The sequence below is a fragment of the Coptis chinensis genome, chromosome 9 (assembly GCF_015680905.1).
Source record: "Coptis chinensis isolate HL-2020 chromosome 9, ASM1568090v1, whole genome shotgun sequence".
NCBI lineage: Eukaryota > Viridiplantae > Streptophyta > Magnoliopsida > Ranunculales > Ranunculaceae > Coptis > Coptis chinensis.
The window spans coordinates 76,970,371-76,992,372 of record NC_141464.1 but is presented as its reverse complement, the minus strand read 5'-3'; the positions used below and the strand labels follow the sequence as shown (position 1 = coordinate 76,992,372).

Here is a 22,002-nt window from a genome sequence, read left to right as displayed (position 1 = left end):
TATCTCTACTTTCTATGTCAGTAATCAGTAAGTATATTGCTAATAGAAAATGGAATGCATCTCCCATGGTATCTAAAACCGACTGCTGCTAATATCCCTGGATGGGGAAAGGGAAAAACTCAAGATAATTAATGTTCTGTTGCAGTTGGTGTTACAAACTTACACCAATTCATCCTTGATTTTTTAACATTATTGATGAAAAACCAAAAAACAAATCTTATGGCATTCGGAAGTTCTAATCAATCAACATATATACACGTTTACAAATGAAACCAAAGATGTTTGGTAAGAAATGAAAATTTGCTGATTAAGGATTCTCTGGTGCCATGCAATCCTTGATATTGGCTCCATCTGACCTTATAATCTTCGGAATACCACTCGAGAGAAACTACATAAGTGCATAGACAAAGCACTCCGGAGAAAAATTGCCTTGTCAGCGTTCAGTGAAGGCTGCATTGCTAGGATTATCTTGTGAACTTGCACTCATCATCACTTTGTCAAGAGAATGCCTGGAAAATCTATTTATATTTTGGCACGTGGCAATGACGGTGATGATCTGCATCCATATTTTATACCAACTGCATGAGCTAAAATGCTGTACAAAGCTTAAAGAGTCCGGTTCCTCTATAACCGGGTACAGAGATCAATCTCTGTACCACACACACACATCTCGGAGCACACACACAGATATCGAGGCACACACACACATCTCGGATTTGAATCAACGGCGAGATAACACGGTTACAGAGATGATCTCTGTACCCGGTTGTAGAGATCTCGAGTCCAAGCTTAAAACCCGTAAATAAACAAAACCGGGTAACATATGTCAGTGTATGCTAATTGCTTTCCATGCTAAAAGACAAATACGGCTGCAGTAGCAGAAGTTTGCTTGTCAAATCAAAAGTTAGTGCTTTGAGGGAATTAGTCAAGTTGGTAGGTGGCCCCACAGCCCATTACCAATTCACAATCAAACATGATTCAAACTCAATGATCATTAGATAGCTACCACAACTTAACTACAAAATTTTGATTGGATTGGCCTCCATATCTTTGGAGTGATCTCTATAATAAGAAATTATCATATTTAACTCATCAAGTATGATTTCTTTAGCCAAATTCAAATGTTTGGGGTGAGTTGGTGTTGTTGTGGCTGGAGCTGCTTTTCTTGGTGAGAAAAATGTCCACACAAGACTACTAACTCATCAAAGATCGGGACACTCTACACATATTAGTTTGGCTCAAAGTCCCTCTACCGAATTATGCGAATTTTCCAACACTCCATTGACCTTTTGAACTTCTAACCATGGCCTAGCGGAGCTCATCCTCACAAGTGAATCGTATGTGCATTTATACGTCTATGTGTGCAGCATTGTCTCAGTGTAACACTAGAATGTACATTAAGAATCTAACTAGTAAGAAACTCACCAATAGATCACAGATTTTAGTCAATTCACCCACAAGAACTGTCATGCTTCATCATCTTGATCATCCATCTCCTCAAGGATAACATATTTTGCAGGTGCATTTGTTGTGGATGGTCCTGATTCATCATTTTCACTCATTTGACCCTTCTTTTTTAGCTTTTCGTATCTAACAAAATGAATAGCATAAGGTGTTAGATAACAGAGTCAGATCAGAGAGAACCCTTATGTTGATAAGAAACTGTAGCAAACAGAAAATATGATGACAATCTGGGAATTTGATCACTTAATCTTTACGCACATATCATGTTTTTTGCTCTCCCTAATTAAGTCACGGATAATGTATTCCTGGCCTCTAGTTATATACAATTCAAATAATAGACCTCCATAAGTTATAGATTAAATTTTCTATACTAAATACAAGTGTGTTAATTACAAAAAGGGGCTTGAGAGAAAATAGAAGCGCTTGCTTTACACGTTTAGCAACTACAAACAGTTTATACTTTACCAAATTAGAGGAATTGAAATGTACAAGGACAAACAACTTACTTGTACCAGTTGAATAAACTGACACCAACCATGATTATGGAAAGTCCAATCCCTTTCAACCAGGTGAACTGATCATGGAAGTAAAATACAGCAACCTGACATGCAATACAATACAATACAAAATCAGTTTTCACTTGACAGAATGTTTCACTAAATAAATAATTATAATTCAACAAAAAAGAAAGAAAGGAACCCCTCTGACAAAGCATTAGCAAATAGTAAGCTAAATTTGTCAAAAAACCTGCACGAGTCGGTGTTAAATCTTAAAATTAAGTTGAGGTACTAAAACATATTAAGGGACTTCAATGAGATCAAAACTACAAAATTGCTGCAAAATGAAAAAGGAATCCTCAGATTTCCAGAATTTGATGAGATGTTAACATCTTCTGAGCCTTCCTCATTATTGTGCAATAGCTCCCATCTGTTGTCTTAGGTGCTACAAGGGCTACATTTCTCATCATTGTAGGAAGAGGGACTCAAGGGATCTATAGTCTGGCACATATGTTCAATTTGCAAACATCCTTAATTAGCAGATTACCAAGCTACAAGTTAAAGACACATTCATATTTATGTAATCAGCAGAATCGTTTCATTATCTCTAGGAACATGTAAAGTGTGTTTGTCTACGTGGAAGAAAAATTGTTGGACACGTTTGTCCAAAGATATGTCTTTGGAACCTAATTCCAAAGTCTCTGTTGATGTAAGGATTTGACAACCTAGTTCCTCACGAAGAACACAAACTCTCACACAAAAAAATTCCAAAAGCGAAAACCTTTCTCTAAACTCAAACTTTATTAATCAGCAACTCTAACTATGGCTAGAAGCCTACAATTCAATTATAACTTTCTACATTTTTGAAAATAGAAACTCTTAAACTTTTATGGGCATCCAACTCAAAAGTCAAAACCAATTGGTGATAAGTGAAAAGGGCCCAGGAACTTATACACTGTTATGCAAGGCTTTCAATGCCCCATGTGAGACTAAACAACTCAACACACCCACCCCCTCACGTGTAAGGATAAGTGGACAAACATACTTGGGCAACGTGGAGTAAACAACAAGCCCTTTGGGCTAAACAAAATAGCCTGCTCTAATACCATCTTAAACTTTTATGGGCATCCAACTCAAAACCAAATAAGTGGAGAGGCCCTAGGAACCTATATACTGTTATACAAGGCACTCAATGCCCCATGTAGAACTAAACTAGACATCTCAAGATAAACTTATTCTAAAAACAATTCTAATGGAATTAGAAATATGAAATTCAGAAATATAAATAGCCTGAAATAGAAATAGCCAAAACACTAATCAGAACTCATGTCTAAATCCCTAAAAACAATAAATAACAACAATGATAGCAACTAATTTGGGGATGATCAAGGGTTGTAAACCCTAGGATACATAAAAAAACAGAGAAAATTTATAAGCCTTCAAAATGTACTGAGGCTAACAAACATACGTGAAGGCTGGAAGCAAGAAGAAAAGGAGTTATCACAAAGATTGCCAGATAGCGTGTCAAAACTCGTGAAAATGAGATTAAGAAAATCGGTATACCAGAATAGTAACAGCCTCCTTCACAACTCCTGCTATAGTTACTGTTACTGCACTAGTTGCCGAGACAAGAATGTATTCTGTTAAAACCTACAAAAGGAAGAGCACAAAAGCATACAACTTTTTTTATCATCTAATATAAATATCAATGAACGTTGAATAATAAACAAAGGTCACTAATTATGTAATTCATAACTTAGTTGATGAAAAAACAGTATCCTTGAAGTATGTAAATTGAAAATCAGTATTGATTCTTCAGAAATATTTACTTTTTCTTTTCGAAAAAAATCTCCAGAAATTATTACATCCCTCTACTAATTCGTGAACAATCCCAATACAGATTTATTCCATATTATACTTTATACACAATAAGCTTCACATTTCTTACCATAAAAAAGGCTAGGGTTCCACCGATAAACATTAATAGACAACTTCGCAGGACATGCCATGAACTATTGAAGTAAATATTCCTTCGGAATTCATCCCATGGGTCCAAAAAGAGAGAGAGCAGGGCAGTTGCCACTGCCATCACTGGAGTTACATAGCTCATTAAAGTAATGGGGTCCTTTAAACCTGAAAATTTCAAATAAAAACATGTTAAAAGAAATAAGTAACAAAAACAAACAGATTTCAAAGCGAGCGAAAAAAGCAAATTACCACACTTCTAAGCATTGCTTTGCACTGTACACAGTTTCTCTTTTGAATTATCATAATGGCATAAACAAATAAGTTGACTACGTACCATAACATTCTTTCTTTATGCCGGTTTTGGAATCATGGAACACAAACAGAAGAAAATGTCAGATTCAGAATAACAAAGAGAAGCGGGGAAAAAATCGAAATGGAAAATTGCATTAGACACATTAGAATGGCATAGTTAATGGAAAAAAAATTAAAACCCTAAATTCAGACAAACAATTTAAACGCTAAAACGCATATGAATAGCAGATTCAACGGGAAAACAGAAGCACGGATGACAAACCTGCAAAAGAATCTGAGTCATGGACCAACGAAACCCAGACATAACAGCAGCAAGCATCACAAAAATGAAACCCCAGAATTCAAATTCTGTTTCCTTTGCAACTGCCAAGGCAGACTTAAACCATTCATGCCATATCATACAATAGAATGACAGTTGACGTACTTGTAACATGGAATAATAACATGTCTACTTGCAGGAGAGTAATTATTATCCAAGCAAAAGATGCTGTTCAAAACTGTTCTACTTAAGGTATGGCTACCATAATCAAACTTTTCAGTGAAAGGGTGTTAAATTAAATACTAGTAACATAACATATAGGTCCTTCAATCAAAAACCATCTTATTGATCTACCTATATAGAAGCTTACACTTGTGTATAATTCAATCAATATTCCCATCGGGCTATAACAGTCGACCAACCCATCAAATTACACAGTGCCAGATGTATAACATTTGTCTAATGACAAACCATAATTTCATTACTGAGAATGTTGATTCCAGACGTATAACATTGATATATTTAATTGAAATGACAGTTCCAAAGGGAACACGACATTAGGAAAAGGATTGGGGTTCTCCTTAAGCAATTTCTAAGATGTGGAACCATCTCCAGCTTACTTTACATGTATAGCGTTGTGGTAATTATGAAGAATGTCAACGGCATAGTGCAATAAAAGAGATAAGAAAGTGACATCCACATTTGTGTATGTGTGCATATATACACAAAGAAACAAGGTATACATGGAGTACGAGAACTTTGTTGGATAAATCTCTGTGAACAGAAAGTGGTGCCAACTCCCACCTGTATTACCTTTATAAAAGACGTTGTATTTTGACAACTTAAAGGAGTTATTGTGGTGGTATAGAATTTGCAATCCAAGTCAAAGGTGTTGGGTTCAAACCCATCCCCAAGTACCACCACAGCAACTCCTTTAAGTTATTAAATTACAACATCTTTTACATAAAGGTAATCCAGGTGGGAACACTTTCTATTTAAAAGGACTTATACCACATTCTTATAATTTAAATTATCAATACTCTATTAGCAAAAAAGCATCTGACAAAGCTATATACCTGTTAACAATATTCCAGCGGAGATGACGAGCATAATTCCTAGAAGTTTAAAGCTTGGATTCTCCAGCCTGGAAATAAAACACAATGTAAAAGTGTTACAAAGAAACTGGATAAACTCAACAGATTGGTCTCAATAGTGCACTACCTTGTACAAGAATCATACTAACATCTAAAATGAGATTGATTTTCCTTCTTCCTATAACAGATAAAATAAAATAACAAATGCTCGATCAATTGGTCAAGTAGATATTACCAATATAAAAATCGGAAAAAGGAATAGTCTTTCTTTGGATGCCGCATGTAGTTCAGTATTTTTCCTATGAGAGATTAAAGAAACATAACCAATGCTCGATTAATTGGTCAAATAGATATAACCAACATATGAATTGGGAGAAGGAGTGGTCTTTTTCTTTTTATCCTTTCCAGGTTGAAAGTCCGTTTCCGTGAAAAAAACTTCTAAAGAGAATAAAATAAAATAAAACCTCAGCATTTGCAATTGACATCTTAAACCACAATGCTAGCCATGGAATTTGACATGTAATTGTCTTAATCCATTCTATGTGGATTTCTGAGCTGCACACTAGCGTAGGGATGCTCAAGTATACTTTCACATATCCTCCAGATAATAAACATGAAGCATTCATTTGATGCAGTAAGAAAATAGTATAATAAAGAAGGTTATATAGGGGCTACAAAAATTTTAGGTATTGGTCCTAGTTGATAATAGGAAATTAGACATTGAGGACAAAATAATGTGTAATTAGGGATTGGTCCTACTCCCGTCACTGGACCAATATGACCATAGGTTGACTGTCACTTGACTAAAATCATCTGTTAAAAGTTGGTGTAATGTCTGAAATACGAATACCCATTACATGGAAAACACATGTTTTTTAATATTTCCCCAATAAAAAAGATGTCACGTGTAATAATCTTACATATAATCCAACGGCTAATAGATTCTCTTTTTCATTCAACTCTGAAAAATTCAATCTAAACTTCTAAAGCATAAGATAGAAACACCCCATTTCTTATTCTCCAAATTGTGCCTCATAACCTTGAGACAGTATGACTCTTTGAAGGGGGATTTACTAACTCTAACAAATTTCTCAACCCAAATATTAAACCCCAACATGCAACAACCCAGTTCATTTCTAGATTCCAATCCCAAATGTTAAACCCCACCAAACAACCACCCAATTCATTTCTCATAAACTTCAAGAGCTAATCCTAGTTACTGGCTTGATGTTTTCAACTAATTCTAGATATTTTAAATCCTTAACATGACTAAAGGTAAGATCAATTGAGTTGAAATCCTTTACATGACTAATAGTTATCACATGCTATCAAGCTTTATAATGAATTAGTGGATTAAAATGAAAGTTTGGAAGAATGGGGTGTTATGGAAGAGATGGGTCCCATATGAAATTACTCAAATTAGTAGGTTAAGATGACATTGGTGGGGATGAAGGGACGAAGGGATCAGATTGATATTAAACTTGTTCTGAAAGAGCAAAAGGTCTTAATTCATTTGTATAAAATTTCGATTTATAAAGTAATGGAAATTTCATTAATTTCAACATTCTGCACTATGGTTGGATCTTGAAGCACATGCCTCTCACACTAAAGGGTATTATGGGAATTCATAAATATATAACTTTCAACTTACGGACAAACTGGTCAACTGACTGGAATAGGACCAATCCCTAATTACACATTATTTTGTCCTCAATGTCTAAATACACATTATCAAGTAGGACTAATTTCTAAATCCCCCAAAATTTAACTGAAGAAACTTACTTAAATGCAAAAGCAAATAGAAGAAGAAATATAGGAGCCGCAGATTTACACTGTAAAGAGAGAGAAAAAAACATGAAAAGTATAAGTAAATAATATTACAATGAGCAAAATAGGCTAATTGGTAACTGAAATAAACAACAAAAGAAAAATAATGTTGTTTTCACATGATGATGATAAATCACGATATAGTATGAAGAGGGGCAAATACAAACCATGGTGGCAAATGTTACAGAGATGAAAACAAGGGAGGCATTGCTCAGGTTTATATCCAGTGCAGTCCCAAGTGCTGTTGGTACAACTGTTCAAGGCAAAGTCCATCTGTAGCATTAGTTGTTAGAGAAGTTAATAAACTAAGCAGCATACAAATTTGACAGCTGAAACAATCAAAGAAGAACTCTTGAATCACAACAACAGATGAGAAAATGTATAACAATAATATAGATGTGATCAAACCAAAACACTTTATTTTGAAGATAAAAAATGATGAGACACCGGAAACACAAATAGTTAGAGGGAGGAAAACAAGTCATGAGTGAAACAATTGGACTAAAGGGTGATGATACAGCAAAAAAAGGTCAGGGATGATGCCTAAGATGACGAGGAACTACCGAAGCAGTGATGTATCAGCCATAACCAACTACTGTATATAGCATGCACTCCATAAGTATGTAATGGACTAGACAAGTTCCAGGCCACATTAATAAGACAGGAATTAAGACTCCCTATGTGATTAATTTCAAGTTATAATTCTCCTCAGGAGTTGCAAACGTTTGTGCTGTTTCAGTTGAACAACAGGAAACCTTAAGGCAAACAAATCCATAAGCCAGCAGACATGCACAAGAGTCTGCTATAATGGAATTAATCTAACATTTAAAAGAAGAGGGGAAACGGAAGTGAAGTGGTTACCTCTCATATAGTAATCCCTCCATGACATTGTTACTTTAGGTTGAAACCTTTGAGACCAAAAGAGCATAATGCCTTTTGATAGAACAGCTTGCATTGCAAAATGGACGGTATTCATTAACAAGGGAGCTGGAAACTTTCCCAGTTTATCTCCTAACAGTGTTTTGTTATACCTACTCAAAACAAAGATAAAGTAATCAGACTGATAAAAATAAAAGATGAAATGAGACAAAATTAGTAATTAACTTCGGTAAAGTATTTGCACAGGCAAAGCACTCACAGTGTTAAACTTCGTGCTGAAAGTGTACCATACTAGAATGAAAAATAACGTCTTGAGCACAGTAGCCAAAGAAACCGGGCTTTCAGTATCTGTTTCTGTATCATCATTTCCTCTTGAGCTAGAACCATCATCGTGTCGTTGCCTGGAAGGTTCATTTTCAATATCAAAAGGCACATACTTCAAATGACTCCCATTCTCATCAACATAATTAGATACATTATCCATTGTGTGTCCCCATTCAAATCCATGCTTCTCTGATTAAACCTAGTGAACTGCAGTCTCGCCCCGTTCAAAAACTTGTTGTTTTCTATCCCGGAACTCTGAAGCAAAGGTAATTCAAAATCAGAGTCCTCTACACTTTCATTTGTATTATCTGAATCATGTTCTGCATGGGCAATCCCATCCTTGTCACACCAACGTGAGAAAGAAGGCTCCCTCCTAAGAACTGGTGCATCACTTCCTTTTTCAATCTCAATATGTTCATCCAAATTACTCTCTAACATCTCCTACTACCCTGCTAGGAAAAAGCCATTTATTATACTAATAATATCCACCCCAGTTTCCTTATACCCTGTTACAAAACCACACAATGGATCAATGTCTCATTACTAACAAGTTGGCCACTCAAATTACAACTAGTTATATTAATAACAAGTCAAGTTTAATTCTTAATTCAACAATAGTAACAAAAATAGATTGACTGTAACAGAAACTGATCAAGTAGATCAATAAACATTATAAAAGATAGATCCTTTAATGTAAATTTAACAATTGGGAGAGAAAAAAACCTTAAAAAACAGATCTTTATTTCTGGAAAAAGACAGAAAGGGGCAGAGGAGGAGTAGATTTGGAAATCTAATAAGTGGGATTTTATAGGACAGATAAATTTTTATACTAGTTGTATTTGAGGAAGGGAGGGACGTTAACGTTAGTTAGTTGGTACTTCCATGTTAAAGTCGTTGGTTGTCTGTTTGTATGTCTGTCTGCCTGTCGAACAAGTGCAGATTTACTTTTAGGCCAGCAAAAGACATTGTTTTGCACGTGTCCTCTTATTTACGGAGTCCTGATTAGATCTCTCCATCCTTATCTCGAGATTGCCACGTGGGTTTTACTTACATAGTCGGAGAAAAAAGGATAAACCATTTTATTTATTGAACCAGTCGTATTTTTCCCTCTGCCTTTTCTCATATGTTTCAAAATTTTATTCTATTCTTCTCTCATCGGATTATATTATAGAGCAATCCATTTTCATCAACATACTATAAAAAGATAAACAAATTTATAATTTATTATAATTCATCCAAACTTAATGAAAATAATATTGTTTTTTTGTTGAGACCGATGTTTAAAAATATACTTGCAAGTGGCAATGGGAGAATTCGAGTAGCACCTCCTTTAGATCATAAGATAATTCTTTTATTCTTTGATCGTTTTTTTATTTCTACTAGAATTATATATTATTTTTGCTTAACAAATAAAGCATGGATGAATTGAAAAGAGATATAGAACATTATAAGAGAGAAAAAAAAACACCTGAGTAATAACAACCGACACTAGAAAACCAGTAGAAATGAAAAAATGAATAGGGTAGCTCACTACCATTTTTATTTGCTCTTGTTTTTGTTTTTTTGGCATTTTTTTTTTATTCTCTTTCTAAGTTGTCAGGATGGGACCGCCTTGTTATAGTCTTTAAATTTGAGCAACTAATCGGTATGAATGATGTGTTAGTTTTTATTAATATTATATAAATAGTCACAAATTCATACCAATCAGTTGCTACTGGTTTTCTCGTGTAGGTTGCTATTATTAGTTTCTTACTTAATTACTTTGGTGTTTTCTTTTCTCTCTCTAAGGTTCTCTATCCTTTTCAACTATTTCCTATTTTCTCTGTTAAGCAAAAATAAAAATAATATGCAATTCTAGTGAAGAAAAAAAACAATTAAAAAATAAAATATATATAATGGAGGTATTATAATTCTCTCGTTGCGACTTGCAAGTATATTCTTAAATATCGGTCTTGATGATAAAAATAGTATTATTTTCATCAAGTTTGGATGAATTATAATAAATTATAAGTCTGCTTATTTTTTTTATATTATGTGATGAAAATGGGTTGGTCTTTAATCTGATGAGAGAATAATATAATGAAATCTAAAACATATGAGAAAAGCCAAAAAAATAAGATGACTCAGAGAATTGAATAAAATGGTGGTTCAATAAATAAAATGATTTATCTTTTTTTCTCTAACTCCTTTAGTTATGAGTAAAATCCACGTGGCAATCTCAAAATAAGGACAACTTCATTTAGACGGTCACTACAAAAATGCGATCTATTTCAACGAGAGATCGTTCTCTCTATATCAAGACTCTTTTTATGTTATTTGGGTTTGATTGGAAAGATTAAAGTAAGTCTAATAGGGGTAGCCTAATAGGGTGTTACTTATTGTAAGTCAAAATAAAAGAAAAATTGTTGAGTTGGAAATGATTAACTAGGTAATCGGCAAATTAATTTTATTTTATATTCCATAAAGCGTAAATTACATTTTCACCTAACGAAGTGTCTGATACCGTACTTCGCGATGTAATACATTGAGGAAGTGCAAGAACTACATTTTCTGGGATTGAAGTTATTTATTTCACAGTTATAGTTGGTGAGTTTTGATACTGATAACGGACTCGTAATTATTTTTTTAATCCGTAGCAAGCTCTCCACAGATACAGCAGTGCAGTGGGCATAACAATTATCTGAAATAAAAACCGACATAGTTATTATAACATGCACGCAACACAGGGACTATGGGTGCAGACAATACGTCATTCATCTTATTATTGAATTAGAAAATAACTAGCCAAACCCCTTTGTCTCAAATCAAAATTGTACATTTTAGAAAGCTTAAATATAAGCTTAACTATGTGAAATTGGAAACCTGATACAGCATGGAAACGAAGTTGCGCCGATGCTCGTGTTTTTTTTTTCTTTCTTTCTCTGTCTATTTTGTTATAGATTTCTTACCTCTCTCTCTCTCTTTTATTAGGCGTGTGTGCGCGTGCACACGTACACACACTATCCACTCTCTCTCTCTCTCTAATGTTTGTTTTATGTGTCTTTTATTCATATTTTTTTTAATTTTGAAGCCCAAAAATAAACTAAGAGGTTCAATGGCCATGTTTTCCTCTTTCTTTATATATATTTTTAAAATTATTATTATTATTACTTTTTTTTTATATATATAAAACGTAATGAATATGAAAATAAAAACAGAGGTCATGTATTGTTGGAATCATACTCATCCAATCAACAGCGGGTGGTATGTTTTTCATATGGAAAAAAAAGGGGGATAAACAAATACAAATGTTACAAAACAAAATAAAATATATATAAAAAAAAAACGATTGGGCAGCATATTATAAAATTATAAATTATAGAATATTATAATTACAACAAAAAACAAATTTGTCGAGAAACGATTAACTGGCTAATCGGTAGATTAATTTGCGACTTTAGGAGCCTAATTTGTTTTGGGGAGTAGTTGGTAATACAGATGGGCTGAGTGATGACTAGCGATTACCCAGCTTGTACGAGTACTCAATCTGCTGATTTAACTGCCACAAGAATTGAGTATCAATACTCCTTTTTACTAACCAAATTTCAACACGGACTTCTCCGTTTGAAGCTTGTAAAAGTCGAATTAGACTTCTCATTTGAAGTTGCAATGTTAGCTCATTAAAGCTTGTAACCCGAAGCTTGTAAACAACCTCTTTGAAACCAAACATATTTTTTGGTAGAAATGATCTCTTTGAACACCATATGAACACCATTACTAACGTGGTGGTGCCGCTTTATAGTTCTCCTAAACGACTTGGTGATGTTGAATGGAGACTACACTAATGACTTGACACTATAACATTTTGAGCGACTCCCTCAAGCCAAATCACCTACTTTGAAATGACTTAGCCACTGTCGTCCTAGCTCTCTTTGGACGACTTCATTGGGTCAGTAACTACACAACGATATTTATGGGCCGTCTGTTACATAAGATTTCATTGCTTTGTTAACCAATTAAAAAAAAAAAGATAAACAATAAATAATTTCAAAAATTGTGAAAATTTCGAACCTTTGGGGGTAAGGGCAACCGGAGATCTAATAGGTTATCTTTGATGTAGTTGGGGGTGCCTAACACAAAACACGTATTTTTAAGGCATTGACAAACTTGTAATATATATATTTTTTTTTTGAGTCTTCCCAACACAAAATGGAAAGTGCAAGTAAAACCCACCTGTCAGTCTGAAGATAAGGGCAACTTTATTTAGACGGTCACTACAAAATTGTGCTCTATTTCAATGAGAGATCATTTTCTCCATGTCAGGACTCTTTTTAGGGTTAACTAGTATTACTCCCATTAGGTGACCAATTAAGATTTCTCCTGCTAGATGGGGTAATTAGGATCTCCTCCCAAGTATATATAAAAAAATAGGACCCTAATTTCCAGTGGTGAGAAATCCTAATTGGCTCATTTAGTTGGAGGGGTTATCCCTCTTTTTATGTTACTTTGGGTTTGATTGGAAAAATTAGAGTAAGGGGTTGTTTGTTTTTTTTATTTTTAAGCATTCAGCACCGCTGAAAACTAAGTTTTCAGCATTCAACAAAGGTAAGTTGTTTGTTTTTGTTGGGGTCTTCAGCATTCAAAGGTACCAAACCAACTTCAGCATTCCGCGTTTCTTTTCTCACTGAATGCTGAAGAAACAACAAAGGTAAGTTGTTTGTTTTTGTTGGGGTCTTCAGCATTCAAAGGTACCAAACCAACTTCAGCATTCCGCGTTTCTTTTCTCACTGAATGCTGAAGAAAAAGTCACTCATATTAGGTTTCCACCTCTACCATTCCATAACTTGATAACCCTTCCACAATGTAACTCATCTTTTGTAAGAAGCATTGAGTCTCTGGTAAAGCACAAATTCAAGGCATCATGTTTGTTTGTTTTTTCGTGACACCACTTATGTCTAATTAGTGTGTTAATATCTCTCGAAATAGCATTGTGATGGGTCATGGGAATGGTGCGAGTAGCTTTTTTCGAATAAATTACTATCAATGGCAACCCAGTTCTAGTCAAATTTTGCTCAGATTTGTTTATCTGTTTTCACGCATAGACATGTTGGAGTTGAGTGTCTAGATCAACTCACGAAAATATTAAGAATTAAGAAATGTTGATTAAGGGGTCCTCTTCAGCTGTTGGTTGGAGAGGAAGATACATGCCAGTCGTCTTGTGTGCGAGTTGTGGTTTAGTGGAATGGCTGGTGTGCCTTCTAAGTTATCACTAAACATGTATCTTGTAGTTCACTATTGTTGCCCTGCGTGCATTCTGATGCAATGATGTAGTTCAAGCTTCATGGTTCAGGTGATGATTTGTTTTACTCTCGATCAACTTTTGCAAGAAACATTTAGTCTATAGCTTGTGTAAATTACAAACACGCTACGAGCATATTGTATATTTTGTCTTAACGACTTTTGCCTAATTAATGACTTTTGTCTATGAAAACTTTTGACTATAACTAGTTTCTGCTACATATATTTCTTCGGTTCACCTAGTAGACATCTCTGACAGTTTGGTAGACTAACTGAGAAGAGCTACCATGAGGCAACAAAGTGCTTTGGTACATCCAATTGACCCAAACCATGTTGTACCATTTTACTTGTGCTCTTGGTGTTCCTAAAGCATCGTCTGCAGACTTTGCAGAGAACTCACCATTAGCAGCTGGAGATAATTTAATTTTGTCCTCATTTACATAGTTATTTATCTCTGTACCCACAATAAGTGCACTTACTCAGTTTCCATTTAGGATATGAAACTGCATGGAATTTTTCACCATGAGTTTCTTCTTAGTGAGTAGACTGTGCAAATATTTGTTTTTATTCAAAACTGCATTCGTCTATGCTTCTACGCATTTTTTATTTTTAACTCTTTTGTTTTACAAATAATCAAGTTAATGCTCAAAATAGATTGCAAGGGTAAAAATGCCTAAATGATTTATATTCAGCATTCAGAGTCAGATTATTCTAACAGAAAACAAACATGTTTTTATGAGTTCAGCATTCATAATTTAGCATTCCAAAGGTCATTTAGCATTCAGAATTTCGAGGTTCAGAAAAACAAACGACCCCTAAGTCTAATTTTGAGTCACATTTGGCGTGTCAAACTGTTATAATGAGATTTTTTTAGCAGGTTTAAACATAGATGAACAAACGACAAAAATTGTTTGTATGTGCATTAAGTTGTGTACAGACTCCATAATTTGTGCAGTTTGTTGCTATGTATTAAGAAACGAGCTTCAAATCTTTAAAGTCTATGAGCAAAATTATTATGAAGTTTGTTACAAGATAATTAAATCAACCAATAAATAGAATAATTTTCTCAGTTCTAATCAAAACCAGAGTCCCAACTAATAATAAATATATATTTGATTTCCTATTTATCCCAAAACTAAATTGGCTCTATTGGTCCTTGCAAAGTGCCATGCTCAAACTCATAGTCCAGATGACTCCTGTCTCTAGAATATATATAGCACGGTTCAACAAGTTTACGTGGTTCTTATGTAACCGTTGAAACATTCACATCAATTTCATTTCAACAGACACCCATGCAACCAACTTTTCTCATGATCATCCCTTTACACAGTAAATTTTATGTGGCCTATATTTGGTTCTACATTCAAACGTTACCACCCTCAGAACTTTCCACAACATTCCATCTTATATTAATAGCTCATCATACTTGAACCTCTTTGCTTCTTAAAGAACATGGAGTGTCTTTGTTCAACTAAACTGTCAACTAACCTTCAACCCCAGGTAACACTAATAAACACCATATCCACACTTTGCATTTTAAATATAACTATAACTATAACTATATACTGATTCATTTAATGTTACAGGGATTCTATAACAACAACACTTCACATAACAAGCTGTTCACTTCTTCTTTACATTCAAAAGTATTAGAAACTACCACCACCTTCACTTCTTTGAGAACATATAGAAGAGGTTCTATAGTTGCAGAAAGTGGGAAACAAGGCTGGGATATTGGTAGATTCTTGAAAACTTTGTATTACTTTAATGGCCCTCCTTCTCCTGCCAAGGTATGTATGATCATTATGTTTCATTTTTTAGTAAAATTTACGCTGTCTTTAGACGTTTTTGGTTATTGAAATGAGGTGAACTTTGTTTTGTGTTTGTGAAGTTCTTTGCATCTTTGATTGATAAATTATCGAATTCGACAACAAGTGAACCAGTGAAGAAAATGGGAACTTCTGATGTGATTTTAGTAACTGGAGCTACTGGGGGTGTTGGGCGAAGGGTTGTTGAGGTTTTGCGCAAAAAAGGATTGCCTGTTAGAGTACTGGTATTACTACTATGCTCATATTCCGATTCATGCATTTTTATTTTAGAATTTCAACAGTAATTCTTTTGTTTTTGTTGTGTTTTCGATAATTTAGCTGCTTGAAGTTCTATAATATGTTTAAAATGGGAAGGATACCAATTTCTGACTAACACTATCACCTCTCGATGTTTTAATTGTTGGTATACTATACCCATCTCCTTGTCATGGACGGTGTCACATTTATGGAAGGCTACATAGAAAAATAAACTAGTATGTTGTGCAATGTCGCAATGGTGACAAGATGATTGAAGACTAAAGAGAAGAGGTGGGAGGAGGGGAGGAGAAATGTGAGATTGAGATAAAAACGAGAGAGAAACATTTGTTATTGTCAAGCAGCGTTTATGCCCTTTCAGATGAAATGAGAGAACGTTGATGAAATATTTGAGGTGAATGTAACAAGTATTATTTTTAAATGTAAGACAGAGCTAGAAGTATACATGATATGTATCACGTTATCACCTTGCTGTTTGCAAGATCAAGATGTCTACATGCACAATCATTGGAACCAGCAGTCATTACATTGCTGCCCATTAGAGTGTGTGTGTGTGCTTGTGTTTTCCGGGTAAATGTGATTTGATCCTATTATCTTGCTTTTCCTTTTTGTTATTCTTTCAAAATTTTCATTTACAAATGTTCATTCTCTCAGGTTAGAAATGAAGAGAAGGCGAAAAGAATGCTAGGCCCGGATGTTGACATGGTAACTTATTTTCTCTCAACCAATGAATGTGAAAGAAAATAATTTTGTGCATAAAATGATAATTTGGTATCCTATTCTTTTAGATTGTTGGAGACATTACCAAGGAGAGTACTCTAACTCCTGAGTACTTCAAAGGAGTGAAGAAAGTTATCAGTGTAGTATCTGTCATTGTTGGCCCTAAGGAAGGAGACACTCCTGATAGGCAAAAATACAGCCAAGTAGGATCTTGATCCCTAATCAGTTGATTAAATTTATTACTTCTTGATGACAGCTGAGTGAGTGTAGCATATTGAACTTCATTGTTTATTATTTTCTTAATCTTAAAGCTTGAATGCACATTTAGAAGTGTGTAAACGTTTTTTAGTATATTAACATTTGGATTTCCTTGTGTTTACAGGGAATCAAGTTTTTCGAACCAGAGGTGTGTATATGACTGTCTCTATTGTGTCAGGAGTCAGATTCATTATCTTATAAAATTTTGAATTCCGGATCTTATTTTTTTATATTGTGATATGTCTATACATGTGATTATCGACTAACCTTTAACATTCCTGTGATTGTTGTGTAGATAAAAGGTGATTCACCTGAAATGGTGGAGTATATCGGGATGCAGAATGTAATTACTGCTGTGAAGAAAAGTGTTGGCCTTCAAAATGGGAAGTTGCTATTTGGATTTCAAGGTATAGCTTTGGTTGGCGTTGGGAAAACGTAGTTAACTTCCAACAGTTGATTGAAGGTGTCTCATACTTATGTTGATCAGGACATTTGTCAGATGGAAATTCTGTTCCTAAGGACATTTTTATTCACCCATATGTCAATAACATAGTGAGTTTCCACTGCAGATAATTTATCCGCAGATTTACCTTGGGGTGCTTTAGATGATGTTGTCATGGGAGGAGTTAGTGAAAGTACTTTTCAAGTTGATCCAACAGGCAGTGAGAGTGGTGGACCCACTGGACTCTTTAAAGGTTAATACCTTTCAATTACTTCCAAGAATATATGATTAATGTGTATTATCGCTCTGAGGACCTTTAGGTCGTATATTGGTTAATTTCGTTTCTTAAGAAGTTTGTTCTGATATCCTTCAGGTGTTGTCTCCACTGCAAACAATGGTGGTTTTACTAGCATCAGAACCAAGGTATGCCTGGGAAGTGTTTGGATTTTTGTTGCTGTTCAATTTTCTGAATGTTTTCTTAGTTGGGTCATGAAATTGGTACTGTTGAAATTGCACATGGTGCTCTGGAGTCATTTTAATGAGAAGCGATGTTCACATATAAAGTGTTTCCTATCCTACTTTCTTAAAACTTGAATCTTCCATTTCAAAGCAAATTAATGTTTTTCACTTGTATGACTTTTCAGCTTGATACAATTTAGTTGTTAAAAACGACTGAACCAAGTGTCTGTGCTTAAATTTATTTGCTCCTGTTACGTATAAAGCCCAGGATGTCCTTGCAGATGTGTATCCAAGGTTTCTCTGGGAAACTACTACCATCTTCGACTGAATTACAATTTTACAATCCAGACATAGCCATACTTCAACAACTGGAACCCATATTACTCCTGGCCAAAGTTTAGATGGCGTATATTTACTTGCCTAAGCCAAAACCCCAGTTAAATGTTGAGAACTAGGTAACCTTTGGCTTGAGGGAGTTGAGGCCACCAGTCCATCATATTTTGAGTCTTATAAGTTAGACCTGGTATCACTTGGAAAACGTTCTAAAGAAAGATAATGATGAGTCAACCGTGTGCTGGTGCAACACACAACCTCCATTACCTGATTAATCTGTCCTCTGCTACATCCTGTATTTGTTTGGATGGGTTTCCTATCCAAAGGGTTTTTCTCATTCTCACTGTCTCCTGATGATCAAAAAGGCTAGACAAAGATAGAAAAAGTCCTACATATTGTAAATGATTTCTCTCTTTTCAGAATTTTTCTGTACCTGAGGATCTTTCTGCTTACGAAGGACTAGAATTGCGAGTTAAAGGTGATGGCCGGCGTTATAAATTTATTGTTCGAACTAGCGCTGAGTGGGATACTGTAGGCTATACAACAGGATTTGACACTGTTAAAGATCAATGGCAGACAGTGAGCCTTTCTCTTTTTCCTGTGATAGTCACTAAGTCACATTATTGATGCATTGCAGTGCGTTCTCTTAATAAAATCTCCGGTTTAACATATTCTTGGTCTTGATATTTTTCTTCAGATAAGCCTTTCTTTTTCTTCTTTGAGACCTATATTTCGAGCAAAGACTGTTTTTGATGCTCCACCCTTTGATCCAAGCAAAATTGTCTCTTTGCAGGTAGATTTATAACCACTTTTTCCTTTCACACCCAATCTAATCCATCTTCTACATGTATTCTCAAACTCATTTGTTGTTACTCTAACTTATCTTTTACCAGCTTATGTTCAGCAAGTTTGAATACGATGGGAAACTGAATCCAACTTTTGTGGAAGGGCCATTTCAGCTTCCAGTATCAACCATAAATGCATATATGAAAGAACCAATTACTCCCAGGTTTTCAACTATAGCACCTGAAAGTGTTTTGGTTTCTAAGAATATTTTCACTTTTTGGCCGTTGATATATTTGTCCAATGGTAGGTTTGTACATGTGAGTTCTGCAGGAGTCACCAGACCTGACAGACCTGGACTTGATTTGACTAAACAGCCTCCTGCTGTTCGCTTGAATAAGGAGCTGGACTTTATTCTCACATTCAAGTTGAAGGTTTGCACTTTGCATTTTGTTTTCCCATCCAATTAGCTTCAAAAGAAAGAATGTGGAGTTCATGTCACTCCACATTGGAACTGTTATTAGCCCTGCTCTCATTAGGGAAATCCTTGGTCTGGTATTTTATTGATGGATTTCAAATTGAATGTCTAACCAGGTGCTTCTTATTCACATTATTTTTCTAGAAAACCTTCCAAAATCTATTTTGAGCGACACTATCATATTTGTCAGTGTAGCTGAAGCCAAGTGTGTTACCAACTTGAGTGAAAGGTTTGTGATAAAATCCCAAGAATCAACCTTATCACTACTCCTCTCAGAGGTGTGCATCTTTGTGTCACTGTGGCTGCTGAGTTCTGAAATATTAAAACTAGAGATAACCTCGTGTCTGATTTTGGAAAATACGTAAATCTTGTGTCTATATTTTTACTAGATTATAGATGATGCTGAATCTTATCTGCAGTTTTTAAATTCGTCTTGTTTCTCTGCAACATAGGTGAGGAAAGAAATCTATAGTTGAGTGCAAGATTTTTAAGTTGGCAAGTTAGTATCTGAATATGTTGAGATCCTCAATGATATGTTCTAGAGATGGAAAATGATTCCTTTTGCCTAATGGAATAATATGTTACTGTTTTTTCTGTGGCTTCCATGTATTTATAAACGAGGACAGGCTCATTTTCACGGCAGATTAGATTTAGAACAATAACCATCAGAAATCACTTAAGCAGGGTAGGGAGCTTGCAGTTAAATCAAAAGCATGACATTTGTAAAACGGAGACACTTTTCCAACATCACCATGAATGTAACAAAGATAGAGAAAACAAAATGGGAAAAAAACAGTGTACTAATAATCTATAAAACACAAATGAGACACTTTATTTGTAAGTTAAATAACCTCGAGATGATCCTTCTGAATACGGATCTCGGGATAGGTAACTTTTTAAGCAAATTACTGAGGCACAGTTGATAAATGACATATTCTCTCACTTTTTCTTCCCCTTCTGCTAGGGTGTTATATTTTTTTTTCCACCCATGACTGTATCATTTCTTTTGTCTGTACATTGTGCTAGTGCTCTAGCTCCCTCAGGTTTCTTATCATTTCATAAACAGGGGGAGGATGTGATCCGTGATAGTGGAATCCCTTACACAATAATAAGGCCTTGTGCATTGACAGAAGAGCCTGCTGGAGCTGATCTCATTTTTGAGCAAGGAGACAATATTATGGTATTCCCATTCAATAAGCTTTTTTGACCCTTTACTTGGTATCCTGTAACTCATTAGGTTATTCTTTGAAGTACGTTGGAACATCTTGATTTTTGGTGTATCATGTATTTTATAAGGAGGATATCTTTCGTGAATTCCAAGTTACAAGGTAAAAACAATCTCAGGCTCCTGATAGGATACTTCCAATTTGCATGATCGGTACAGGGTAAAATCTCAAGGGAAGAGGTTGCTCGCATATGCGTTGCTGCTCTAGAAAGTCCATATGCAAGTAACAAGACATTTGAGGTCACTCCTAAAACTTTTCAGACTTTTTTATTATCCTTCTACTCCACATATGACGCAACAAATTTCAGATATTTAACTAGTGTCATTGAACGTTGAGCAAGATGTTCAGTTATGGTATGAATTCATCTACTGTTTTCCATCAACAAGATAGTCATGCACTTCCAATGTCTTGTAGGGGCAAATATGAACTACTGTTCTAATGCTTTGCATGGAATCATTTCATTGTAATATCAACTTGAGACTAGTACAATTATCTTGTGCTTGACACACAATGGTTCGTTAATCTTAAATTAATTCCTTCTCCTCACAACATGGAGGTCTATTATTGAGGGGAGCTACAGTTCGCTTTAGATTACACTTGAAGCACGGTCTCTTTACTGTAATCTGAATATATACTTTCATCACTTTGAGCTTAAACAAATTTCCTTGTCATAATGGAAGCACCAAAACCTATTAACAATGTGGGCACATATCAAATTAAGACTTTCACTTGTTTTCAGGTTAAAAGTGTCATTCCATACAGCGAGCCATTCACAGTGGATCCGGAAAACCTTCCCCCTGAGAAGGACTACGATACATATTTCAAAACTTTGAAGGATGGCATTACAGGGAAAGAAGCTTTGGAGCAGAGCCCTGTGTTGGTTTGATGTTTGCAGCATAATGTGTAAGTAGACGGTCAAAACTCAAGAGCCTGGTTTAATTCACTGTACCATAGGGTGCTAAGAGTGTTGCAGGTTTTCTATCACATTCTTAAATAAGAGACGTGTGCAGTCTACTGGTCGGATGGTGCTCGCAGTTCTATGTTCCTTTTTTTTTAACTTTAAATTCTACTTCCAAGTTTCTTCTTTCCAATTTATATTTTGAACTTTTGCAGGAAGTTTTTGGACAGGGGAAGCTAGAAGTTTAGGTCTTTAGGAAGAAAGTAAACAATCAATAAATAGAGACAATATAATTTGGACCTATTATGCAATATTAAGTTGGAGTTGATGGGTATGTTGTAATGCAAAATGGTTATGGAACTTATCATGTTCAATACTTTGTACATTTGGAATGTAAATATAGAAGGGTCCTGTTAAATA

At 34.9% G+C, this 22,002-nt stretch overlaps 2 protein-coding genes across 2 annotated transcripts; one reads left to right on the top strand and one right to left on the bottom strand.

Annotated features, from left to right (window-relative positions):
• Positions 1–66: 66 nt before the first annotated feature.
• LOC147478220 (putative sugar phosphate/phosphate translocator At1g06470) lies at positions 67–9,544 on the bottom strand. Its single transcript, XM_086581708.1, has 13 exons — positions 9,348–9,544; positions 8,560–9,130; positions 8,283–8,452; positions 7,589–7,674; positions 7,377–7,426; positions 5,577–5,644; positions 4,504–4,604; positions 4,264–4,276; positions 3,910–4,094; positions 3,525–3,611; positions 1,971–2,065; positions 1,426–1,590; positions 67–556 (listed from the first exon to the last, which is right to left on the bottom strand). Exons 3-12 carry the CDS (start codon positions 8,395–8,397, stop codon positions 1,467–1,469), a joined length of 924 nt encoding a protein of 307 aa, XP_086437834.1. The 5' UTR covers positions 8,398–8,452; positions 8,560–9,130; positions 9,348–9,544; the 3' UTR covers positions 67–556; positions 1,426–1,466.
• A 5,700-nt stretch (positions 9,545–15,244) lies between these two features.
• Positions 15,245–22,002, top strand: LOC147478219 (protein HIGH CHLOROPHYLL FLUORESCENCE PHENOTYPE 173, chloroplastic-like). The gene is made up of 17 exons (XM_086582364.1): positions 15,245–15,401; positions 15,488–15,691; positions 15,793–15,954; positions 16,640–16,690; positions 16,774–16,908; positions 17,088–17,111; positions 17,259–17,370; positions 17,533–17,658; positions 17,779–17,828; positions 18,618–18,776; positions 18,895–18,990; positions 19,091–19,206; positions 19,291–19,414; positions 20,525–20,638; positions 20,843–20,923; positions 21,424–21,587; positions 21,798–22,002. Exons 1-16 carry the CDS (start codon positions 15,354–15,356, stop codon positions 21,568–21,570), a joined length of 1,749 nt encoding a protein of 582 aa, XP_086438490.1. The 5' UTR covers positions 15,245–15,353; the 3' UTR covers positions 21,571–21,587; positions 21,798–22,002.

Excerpts from the sequence above, each read along its gene's own strand:
- LOC147478220 (XM_086581708.1), bottom strand. The coding sequence starts at position 8,397 with ATGAATACCGTCCATTTTGCAATGCAAGCTGTTCTATCAAAAGGCATT. Across the intron at positions 7,675-8,282 it reads GAGGGATTACTATATGAGAG|TTGTACCAACAGCACTTGGG; the intron begins GTAACCACTTCA and ends TGCCTTGAACAG. Across the intron at positions 7,427-7,588 it reads CTGTAACATTTGCCACCATG|TGTAAATCTGCGGCTCCTAT; the intron begins GTTTGTATTTGC and ends CTCTCTTTACAG.
- LOC147478219 (XM_086582364.1), top strand. The coding sequence starts at position 15,354 with ATGGAGTGTCTTTGTTCAACTAAACTGTCAACTAACCTTCAACCCCAG. Across the intron at positions 16,691-16,773 it reads TAGGCCCGGATGTTGACATG|ATTGTTGGAGACATTACCAA; the intron begins GTAACTTATTTT and ends CTATTCTTTTAG. Across the intron at positions 18,777-18,894 it reads TTAAAGATCAATGGCAGACA|ATAAGCCTTTCTTTTTCTTC; the intron begins GTGAGCCTTTCT and ends ATTTTTCTTCAG.